A 10653-nucleotide genomic window follows, 5' to 3' on the forward strand; every position below is an offset into this window, starting at 1 on the left:
TCCCGTAGTGTCTGCGCCTGCAGAGAGCAGGAGCTGGGAAAGCCCCGGTACAAGAGAGAACAAATTGTGGTTTGAAGCTGAAACACTGCTGTTTAGGTAAATATTGTAGCATGGGCGGAGAGCTGGGATTTTTGTTAGCACAACAGAAACAAAAGTGAAAACTGTGATTGAGGGGTTTTTTTTCTTTCTTTATAGCAAAACCATCATTAAACGACGGAACTACTTGCATGGCTGAGCTCACATTAACCACTTTCTCCTCTTCACGTCATCACCATATGGTCCACATTCACTGCAGCATTGGGAAAAAAACATGTACGGCATCATTATGTTAATGGTGACGCCTCTGCTGTGGCACTTAGCAGACAGAAGGCCGGGCAGAGAGGAGGGTGGGTGAGGGGGGGCGCTCACTGATTCCCATACAGAAAAAACTATCATCTTCTCAAGCAGAAATAAGGACACATGCAAATGACTCAGCTGATGCAGACAGGCCATGAATACACTGACATCTATGCTTGTTGAGTGTATGTATTTGCATGTGTTTATCTGGATCTCAGACACTATAGAGCATCATCACGCTTGTAATCGTACAAAGGAAGGAGGTCATATTGGCCATAACGTCATTAGAGTGATGCTGAAGCCATCATATAACAGTTACAGCATGTGCAAAAATGACACATCACGCAACCTGATGCAGCTTCAAATTTGAAATGGCATTTTCTTTTTTTCACTGACACTGAAGAGATTTAAAGTTGCTGCTGCTCATATGAGGTGAAACGTGAGGTGCATTATTTTAGGTTTCCATGCTATTCAAAGTTGTAACCACACTGCAAAAAAAAATCCTGCTTTTTTCACAATTTGTCACTAAGTTATAGGAAGGTTTTGCCAAATTCCTCCTTGTGTATCTTTATGAAATTCATCTCATAGTCCAGAAATTATGGAAGGACTAATTATTTCTAATTATCCAAACGTATTTGCTGATGTTATAAATACTGGATGTTTTTCATCCAATCAATTCCCTGACTGGAAATTCAATCAGTTAGTTATATTGGTTGCTTTTAGGAAATTGTGTAATTGTAGGTTTTTAATAAGCCTACATTGCAGTACTTTTGTAAATGAGTGACTCTTCTACAAAACCAGCACTGTCAATGCATAAATTAAGTCATAGAATACAGAAGTGTGCAGAAGTTCATTTAAAACACTGTAACCAGCTGAGACAACTGAGTAGCTCCATTACAGTGTCATCATAGATGTGTTGGACTCGTTTTGATCGCTTACCAACATAAAACAGTCATCTGTCGCCCTCTGCTGGCCTAATTTGTTCAATGTGACTAACATGTTGTGAACCACTAGGGGACGCTGCAGCGTACAGGAATATACAGATGGGTGTCAAAGTAAAGAAAAACTGGTCCAGGTCTGAATGCTTGACCCCTATAGTGAGGGGATCTGGTGGCTCTGTTATGCTGTGGGGGGCATTTTACTGGCATGGTTTGGGTCCAGTTGTCCCCTTAGAGAGGGGAGGGTCACTGCAAATCAATATAAAGTTGTTCGGAGTCATCACCTTTATTTTGTGATGAAACATTTCCATCCTGATGGGAGTGATCTCTTCCAGGATGACAATGCCCCAGTTCATCAGGCCTCACTGAATGGTTTGGTGAGTATGAAAATGATGTGAATCATATGCTATGGCCTTCACAGTCACCAGATTTCAATCCAACTGAGCACCTATGGGAGATTTTGGACTGACCTGAATGGTGTAATCCCTCCAGAAGAGTTCCAGATGCTTGTAGAATCAATTCCCAGGCTGAGGAACACAATTCAAAAAGATATTCCCTCATTTGTTGTTTTAATGATAGTGATGGAGAGCGCTGCCTAACACGTCAGTCCAATATCTCCCATAGGTGCTCATTTGGGTTTAGATCTGGTGACTGTGGGGGCCATAGCATATGATTCACATCATTTTCATACTCACCAAATCATTCAGTGAGGCCTGGTGAACTGAGGCATTGTCATCCTGGAAGAGACCACTCCCATCAGGATAGAAATGTTTCATCACAAAATAAAGGTGATCACTCAGAACAACTTTGTATTGATTTGCAGTGACCCTTCCCTCTCTGAGGGGACAACTGGACCCAAACCATGCCAGCAAAATGCCTCCCAAAGCATAACAGAGTCACCAGATCCCCTCACTGTAAGGGTCAAGCATTCAGACTTGTACCAGTTTTTCTGTTAATTTGTCAGCTGTCTGTATGTACACTGTAAAGTTTTCAATAGAGAAAAAAAAATACTTTAAAATACTATACTAAATACTATATAATATATAAGTATAGATAATAATATCTTTGCATTATACTAATATCTTTATACATTTGGTGCCTCCACTTTACTGCACATGCTCCAGTCATCTCTGTATGTTCTCTGTACATTTATAAACTTGGGAGTTGCTCCTCACATGTGAATAAGCACATTGGTTGAACACCTTGTACATTCTTGAAGTTGTAAATTCCAACCTTATAATATCTTCGTAGTGTGTATATTCACCCTTCCTTATAAAGCACAAGTCTTGTTTTTATATCTCAGAAAGCTTTGCTGCCAGTTTAAATAATTCTGATTGAACTGTCACATTATTCCCATTTGCTAGTTGCCTTTTCTGCAAAAAAAAAAAATGTATTTACATCCAGGGTTTGAGAATTTCTTCAATTGGTAGTTTATTATGTAAAAACTGACCACAGGTGTTCTTGAGCACTCTGTCATTTTAAGCCGAGGGTGGGAGAGAGTCCCTTCTGCCTTTCATAGTAGTCTGGGATTCAGTTTCCATGAGTCATTGGTCTTGTTGTAGGACTGATAAAATTGACAATTGCCGTTTCTTTTTACCCTTATGGAGTTGACAACCTATGAGAACATACTAAATTGCCAAGCTTGTGTACCTATAGACTTAGTCTTAAGATGTCAGTTTACTATGAAGTTTAACATACACTATTTTGAAAAAACAAAAATTTTGAACTTGCTTTTAGGTGGCCCACATGATCTGAAATCACCTTCATAAATATTTAAAGTTTTCTAAATTGACCAATTTTAGATTTTATTCTGAATCTTCAGATTGATTAAGGTACCGCCCATTTTCAGCAAGTCTGAATAATCTGATGTTCAAAATTATCTCCAGCTCAAGTTAAGCACATAAATTCTCTTTATTTCATGGATGGATCCATCTCAACTTGTCACACACCAATTGGTAATACTCACTGTACCACCACATCTGTTCATTATACACTAGCGAACCACTGGATATACTTGGGGATAAAAAATAAACTACAGACAAGTAAAACAGATTGTGCTCATGTATGATTTAGTTCAAAAGCCAAAGGAAATGAGAGTTGGACTAAGAAAGTCAAACAGCAGAAAAGGCAATTTAAACAAGGTTTTCTTTATTTGACAGTGAGACAAGTCAGCCAATGGCAGCCTTCCTGTTCACAGTCATCTTGCACACTTAAAACTTCTGGAACTGCTTCTTGGCTCCAGCAGCCTTTGTCACTTTGAGGACGTTGAACCTCACAGTCTTGCTGAGTGGTCGGCACTCTCCGACGGTCACAATGTCTCCAACTGTGACGTCTCTGCAGAAAAAAGACCACAATCAGAGAGGAAAGAACTTCTATCTGTACGAGACCAACTTAAGATCAAGATTCAACTATGCCTTAGTATAATGAAGAAAGCTGCATCAGTGTTGCCATAAGGCATTGTCGTCAAAGCTCTGAGCTTGGAAGACCATCGTGAGATAAACATCATTTGCAGCTAAATGTCAATAACAAAACAATCAACTGAACTGAGATTTAAAACAGACTGGAGTTGATTTACTGATAATCTTTTCTGTGACCCATTAGGGAAAATTACATTGCACAGAAATTTAAAAAAAAAAAAAAAAGGTTATAGGTCATTAGGTGCACAAACCATTGTGAAATTAAGCCCAACATTACATCTGGCTAAGTGGAAACAAATTACTGCACTATTTTCCATTTTTCATATACAATTCTTGTTAAATATCCATGTCTGGAAACTAAAATATGAATTTCTGACTGTCATGTCTGCTATGACTGTAAGAACCCTAAATTCACAACATGTGAGAGGTTTAGTACCTGAAGCAAGGTGACAGATGGACAGAGAGGTTCTTGTGCCTCTTCTCAAAGCGGTTGTACTTGCGGATGTAATGCAGGTAGTCACGTCTGATAACGATGGTCCTCTGCATCTTCATTTTGGTCACCACACCTTTAGACCACAAACACAGATCAGAATTAGACTTTCCCAGGAGTGCTGAACATCTTTTCATGGACATTGCATCAAGATCAAAACACTAGGAGGCTTCTTTTAATAAAACTGTCGCTACATCAGTGTTGCCATTAGGCACTGTCGTCAGAACCCAGAGGGCTTGGAAGACCATCGTGAGAAAAACATCATTTGTAGAACAGTGACAGGAGGAAGGAATCGATATGGAGTTTGCAGCCAAGTTAGCTTGTAAAGACATCAATTCTGGTTTGGGTTGCTTTAGCTGCATCTGTACAGAGATCTGTTGACTTGCTGACCGGAAAACTGCACACAACAGAGCCAAAACTGAGGTGTCAATGCTAAAAGTACACAAACTGTAACCAAGGGTGGATATTAATTTCCCACAAGTTGTAGGAGTTACCACACTATATTCAACTTACATTCATAAGGCTTTTAGTCTCCATGATGAGGAACCCTCCACTGCCTGGTCTTGTTAAGTAATCTGTAATTGTGTTCTTGAACACAATGTTTCTGGATTACATACAAGATTATTGCACGACAGAATAACCATAGTACAGTTTTATATACTTTTTAGCATTTAAGGGTCACCATGTGTGCAGTTTGATTATAGAGCACGGTGTGTTTTCTAAGACAGCAAGTCCACAGGAAACCATACAAACATTGCTGCAGCACCCCAAACAAGTGCCAACAAGACAGTGTTCAAGTGTTTAACTGACCAGAGAGGATACGGCCACGGATGGAGACATTTCCAGTGAAGGGGCATTTCTTGTCAATGTAAGTGCCATCAATAGCCTGGAAAAAAACAAGAAAGTTTTGTTAGTATTATCATCATATACATAATCCCCAACTGTTAGGTCAAGTCGAAACTCTTTTCATTACGCTGCACAAGTTTCTGGACAGTTCAAAGTTACCTCTCTTGAGGTTTCGAAAACTTTTTTTTTTTTAATTAAAGACTGTCACTACACTACATCAGTGTTGCCATTAGGCATTGTCGTCAGAACCCAGAGGGCTTGGAAGACCATCGTGAGAAAAACATCATTTGCAGGATAGTGACAGTAGGAAGGACTTCATCGGCTTTGCCAAATAGGCACTATCTTCAGAACCAATATAGGCTTGGAAGACCAGAAAGAGGGAAACAAAAAAACACTTGCAACTTAAAACTATACACAGTGTTTTCATTACTCTGGATAAGTTTCTGGACAGTTCAAAGTTACCTCTCTTGGGGTTTTGAAGCCAAGCCCGACACTTTTGTGGTAGCGGGGGAGCTTTTCCTTAGTCTCCTTGCCACCATCAGCGACCAGAACACGCTTCTTGTTCTGGAAGATGGTGGGCTGTTTCTGATAAGCCCTCTCGGTCTGTGGAACAACAAGGGGTTATACGTTAACACTGTGTAGCACAGAAACCACGTTAACTCATTTTCCGGCCTCGCTAGCTATATCATGAATAATGATTTCCTCTTATTGGGACGCAAAAATTGCCCTTAGCTGAACCAATACCTCTTTAACTTAATTTTAAAAAAGGGCATTTTAAATGGGAGTTGTAACAATTGTCAAGAACACAACTATACAAAGCAAGGCGCCGTTAATGTGAATCGTTAACGACACCGCAAGCTAAGCTAACACAGTTAGCATCCCGGCTAGTCCTATGCAACGCTACACGAGGGTTCGCTGAACGACAACATATTTCTGTTATGAATGCCTGAATGTGATTTGAAATGGCTCAGAATCGTGTATAAGGACAAACTAAAGACACATAATCAATATTAACTGACTAAACTGTTTATTAAATGTAAATATATCGACTTAAATTAACCACGCCGTTTCTCTGAACGTACTTGTGCATCCGCCATCTTTGCCTGCCGAGTCGTAAAGAGGCCTGTAGACTCGCGCGACGGACGGAAGAGCACAAGACACGGGAAATGACGTTGGTGAAAAGGCGAGGCTAAAAAAAAAAAAAATCCGGACATAAATGTTTTTTATTGTTTTATAAGTTTTACTAATGGAACCAAAGAGCTGTAAAAACACCCTTTAAATAATGTATAGTTCATTTGCAGTACAATCTTTCACAAAGCGTCGTTCATAATAGTGACAAATGCGGTGAATAGATCTATAAAACATCAACAGCGCATGAGCTCATCGCCCCATTCGTTTAACATCGTGGTATCACATCAGTCCCATCAGCTCCAGAGGAGATTAGCAAATCTGATTCAGGCGCCATCCGGTTTCGGTTGCAACAAACAAATAAAATGTGGTCACATGACGGTACGGAAGCAGATCTAAACAGAACAACAAGATGGCATCGCACCCGGGAGGAGGTGATCAAGGTAGCAACGGTAATATTATGAAATTAATTTCACGGTGACAGTGTTGACAACAGCGTGGTAGACATAGACCATTTGTCACTTTAACTGTTAAATCTTGTTTTGTGGTTGTTGCTCGTTTGCTTGCTAGCATTGACATTAGCTGAACTGAAGTTAGCATGATAGCTAAACGTTAGCCCAACGTACGCGAGCACTTTGCGTTTTTTATAGATGGCTTGGTCACAGTTAGACAGCTGTGAATAAGCAGAACTGAACGAAAACCGAAACATACTTATCAGCAGACTTCATCTTTTGACATTGAAAATGTCAAGGTAGATGTCCAGTATTATATGTAGCCGCAACAGTGTCAAACTTCGGCAAATTAACTTAACGTTAGCAAACAAATAACAGACTGTAGGTATATGTGTTGCCTTGGTATACTTTAAATGTCTCTCGCGTGGTTGTTTTATATATAAAAACAACAGATATAAAGAGGAGAGCACAGAGATCAATCGAAATATACTGACGAATTTTTTTTTTTAAAGTGTTTTCATTTTTTTATCCGTTATTTTAAGTTTGTTTAATCTTAATCAACTCATTGTTGAGTGTGACACTACACATACAGTCATATTATTCCTTAATTTGTGTATAATATGAGGAAATTGTGGTTGTAAAACTGTTGTATCTTGGATGATTTAACACCGACCTTTGTCTCTCAGGAAACAGCAAAGAGCAGATACTGGAAGTAGGAGCTGTTTTGTTAAAGGAGTAAGTTCATACTGTACACTCTGCCCTCTCATTATAGAATTGGGCAAAAGAGTGAGATCATACTTATTGTCCGTCTTTGTCCCCCTGTGTAGCTTCATCTACGAGCGTGTCCAGCGGCATGGAGACGACAATACTAAAGTGACAAGGGCACAGCTGGGTGGAGGAGAGCTGTGTGACCCAAACCACAAGAAGCTTGCCCAGTGCCTGCAGCAGATTGGAGATGAGTTGGATGGAAATGTAGAGCTCCAAAGGTAGGCTACTTGTCTTGTGTGGTAGTCCCATCAAATTCCACACCCAAAGAATCATGAATTCACCAGATTTCACCATTAATAACTGTAAAATTAGCTTGTCCCTAATTGCTAAATGTTGTTTTCCCCAGGATGATAAACGACACTTCACTCAGTCCCACGAAAGAGATGTTTATGAGAGTCGCCGTCGAGATCTTCTCGGATGGAAAATTCAACTGGGGCAGGGTGGTTGCGCTGTTCTACTTTGCCTGTCGACTCGTCATCAAAGTGAGTGTAGCAGCTCCCTCGTATCCCACTTCTGTGCTGTATTATGGAACTAATGATTATTTTCATTATCAATTAATCTCTTGATTGTTTTCTCAATTACTAAATTAGTTGTTTGGTCGATTAAATGTCAGAAAAAGGTGAAAAATGTTGATCACTGTTGAATAATAAAGTCTAACATATCCTCCCTTCACACCTTCTTAGGCTCTTGTGACTAATGTCCCTGATATCATCAGAACAATAATCACTTGGACCATGGACTACCTCCGGGAACATGTGATCAACTGGATCAGGGATCAAGGTGGCTGGGTAAGGAGCTAAATAACAAATGCAGTTCAAAATAAATCATTAATTATCATTAATTGATTAGTTACTTGTATGACATATGTTAATATTCATGTCTGTTGTTCCTGACTTTTAGGAGGGCATTCGCTCCCACTTCGGCACTCCCACATGGCAAACGGTGGGGGTTTTCCTTGCGGGTGTCCTCACCACTGTTCTAGTCATTCGCAAGATGTGAGGGGTCTGTGAAGAGCTGACAGTGGAAAGATGAGAATAACTGCAACAATGGGGAACATGGAAGCAGGAAGACAACCAGGACAACAGAAAGAAGCTATGGCATAGTGAACAAGTTGAACAGGAAGAACTTGTATTTGGATGCGAGGAAACACGCTCCATTTCTGTCTCCCATTCATTACTCAGAATTGGGAGTTGGACTGAATGCGCTGTCGTACCCATAATCCCTATGCCGCTGTGGAAGTGAGCGGTGCATGATTATATGCACAACATGGGAGGGAGGGGAGAGGTTGTCAGACTTGAACAGGGAACGTATTATAAGTAATTTATTTTTTACTTGGTACAGATTAAAACAAGTCACTGCATTCTGTTTTCTGCCCTAATTGCCGAAACATCTACGGACTGAAATCTTTTTTTTTTTTCTTTTTTTTTTGATGGAATTAGGGGTCTCCTCTTTGCATTGTTTTCATTGTAGTTTTACTTTCGTTCCACTTGACTCGCTTTTCTGATCTCCCCACTTTCTCTTATCAATTTCATCATGGTTTGTGTATGCTTGAGAATACATCTTCATATGTATTTGTGAGTATTTACTGGTGTAACTCTGTAATGATCTGCTGACTTGAGGGTGGTCACATCAAGTTAAAATCAAGTTTAAAAAAAAAAAAAAAAGAGAGAGATTTTTACAAACAATTATTTAATTTGCCAAGAAGATAATGAAGATAGAGACAAATTACATCTCAAATAATAATATGGGCTCAAACATACCCAGATAATTCCTCCCGTTTTTTTCCTGTGAATGCGTTCTATAACCTTATTTCACCGGATAACAATTTGAAGTGCCACAGCAGGAACTTGTCTCCAAAGCAATATGTGTATCCATGTTTAGACATGTCCTGCATCTTCTCATGTGTAAAAAAAAAAAAAAAAAAAAAAAAAGGCATATGACCTCAGCAAACTTGACAGTAAACAATATACTACTACTTTTTTAATGTCACATTTAATCATAGGCTGCAATTTGACATTTTGACCAGAATTGTGACCTTAATGTGGCTCCCACAAAGAGGAACCTTCCTTGTGATTGGAGCCATATGTCATGAACTGACATTTCCTGTGGTCTAAGAAAGATGTTGTTCTGCAGACACAGAAAGCACTGGACTCACAGATGCTTACCTCACTTTACAAGTACTGTATTTTTAACGTGAGTTTTTCAAACTGCAACAGAAAAAAACATGTTTTTATATATTCTTGTTTGTTAGTGCCTTTGTGTTCATTTTTTACTATGAAGACACTGATTTTTTCACCTTTTTCTATTACATTTGTAAAGCTGAAATTTGTTTCAATTTTCCCTCAAAGTCTTTGCAGTGACCTTGTATGTTGGAATAAATAAAATCTTTACACGCTTACTTTTGATATGTATTAATGAATAAAGGCTTATAGGGGCTTATATTGAACCGTCTTACAGTGATACATACATAAATAATTTACCAGAGTTGATTCCAAGAGCTTCAGAACATATGCACAATTTTGCTATTCTAACTATATTAATAGTATTTGAAGAAAAAATATAAATTTAGTCTTATGGGAGCTATTGAAGGATAGGCCATTGGGTTATTAAAAAATACTGAATATGAGTAAGTAAAGGACTCTGTTCTGCCTCTAAAAGTTGTGTGTGTTATTGAAAAATAAGTAACTCAAGTGCCTATCTCTACGTTGTAGCAGGGATCCTTGTGGATTACGGTAACAGTTCAGCTAGTTGTTGTCTGTGGAGTTTAGCAGTGACTCATTCAGGCTGTACTCTCATTCACCAGGGTTAATATTTGTTTACTTAGTTGGTAATTTATTCACCCTATACCTCCTGAACCCAGCCATGCAGTGCCTGAGAGGCCATCAAACAGTAAATGTTCTTACTAAGATTTCCAGTAATCTATCCATTACATTAATATTTTGCCTGATGATGGTGCTCAAAGAAAAGTCATTGGGTGACAAAACCTCAGATTCAACCTCTAGGGCTCATGAATATCCACAACAAATGTCATGGATATGTAGGCATTACAGTGCTTTTCAAGTCATTTCAAGCGAGATCTACAAAGACTAAACTGTTGTTGCGCAAACGAGGAAAGTGAAAGGATCATCAAATCGTCACAAATTGTTCACTGGGGACCAAATTTAATGAAAATCTGGTTAGTTAGTCATTTTGCTCAGATCAAAGTTTTGGGCAGATGTACAGGAACACCACCTAAGCAAACAGCCTGATAGTGTTCAAACAGCATTCAAAGCCTGGAA

General features: G+C 39.1%; 2 protein-coding genes and 3 non-coding genes across 6 annotated transcripts; 1 reads left to right on the plus strand and 4 right to left on the minus strand.

Annotated features, from left to right (window-relative positions):
- Positions 1-3405: 3405 nt before the first annotated feature.
- On the minus strand, positions 3406-6216 carry rps11 (ribosomal protein S11). Its single transcript, XM_042393193.1, has 5 exons — positions 6110-6216; positions 5490-5630; positions 4992-5067; positions 4128-4257; positions 3406-3608 (listed from the first exon to the last, which is right to left on the minus strand). Exons 1-5 carry the CDS (start codon positions 6122-6124, stop codon positions 3485-3487), a joined length of 486 nt encoding a protein of 161 aa, XP_042249127.1. The 5' UTR covers positions 6125-6216; the 3' UTR covers positions 3406-3484.
- Positions 3704-3785, minus strand: LOC121885052. The gene has a single exon (XR_006092461.1). It is a non-coding gene; the product is annotated as a small nucleolar RNA SNORD35 (small nucleolar RNA).
- LOC121885051 lies at positions 4368-4451 on the minus strand. The gene has a single exon (XR_006092460.1). It is a non-coding gene; the product is annotated as a small nucleolar RNA SNORD35 (small nucleolar RNA).
- On the minus strand, positions 5236-5319 carry LOC121885050. The gene has a single exon (XR_006092459.1). It is a non-coding gene; the product is annotated as a small nucleolar RNA SNORD35 (small nucleolar RNA).
- A 92-nt stretch (positions 6217-6308) lies between the features above and the next one.
- LOC121884400 (apoptosis regulator BAX-like) lies at positions 6309-9773 on the plus strand. 2 transcript variants are annotated; one of them, XM_042393195.1, is made up of 6 exons: positions 6309-6598; positions 7294-7342; positions 7435-7593; positions 7722-7857; positions 8059-8163; positions 8276-9773. In XM_042393195.1, the coding sequence occupies exons 1-6, from the start codon at positions 6568-6570 to the stop codon at positions 8372-8374; spliced, it is 579 nt and encodes a 192-aa protein (XP_042249129.1). In that variant the 5' UTR covers positions 6309-6567; the 3' UTR covers positions 8375-9773. The 2 variants fall into 2 exon arrangements, with proteins under 2 accessions (XP_042249129.1, XP_042249128.1); XM_042393194.1 differs by having other exon boundaries at positions 6311-6607.
- Positions 9774-10653: the final 880 nt, after the last annotated feature.

Source organism: Thunnus maccoyii, chromosome 18 (assembly GCF_910596095.1).
Source record: "Thunnus maccoyii chromosome 18, fThuMac1.1, whole genome shotgun sequence".
Lineage (NCBI taxonomy): Eukaryota > Metazoa > Chordata > Actinopteri > Scombriformes > Scombridae > Thunnus > Thunnus maccoyii.

Coding starts and splice junctions, on each gene's coding strand:
- LOC121884400 (XM_042393194.1), top strand. CDS start 6,568: ATGGCATCGCACCCGGGAGGAGGTGATCAAGGTAGCAACG. Junction 7,343..7,434: donor GGAGCTGTTTTGTTAAAGGA/GTAAGTTCATAC, acceptor CCCCCTGTGTAG/CTTCATCTACGAGCGTGTCC. Junction 7,594..7,721: donor GGAAATGTAGAGCTCCAAAG/GTAGGCTACTTG, acceptor TGTTTTCCCCAG/GATGATAAACGACACTTCAC.
- rps11 (XM_042393193.1), bottom strand. Junction 5,068..5,489: donor GCTTCAAAACCCCAAGAGAG/GTAACTTTGAAC, acceptor GTTTTTTTCCAG/GCTATTGATGGCACTTACAT. Junction 3,609..4,127: donor CATCTGTCACCTTGCTTCAG/GTACTAAACCTC, acceptor TTTTTTCTGCAG/AGACGTCACAGTTGGAGACA.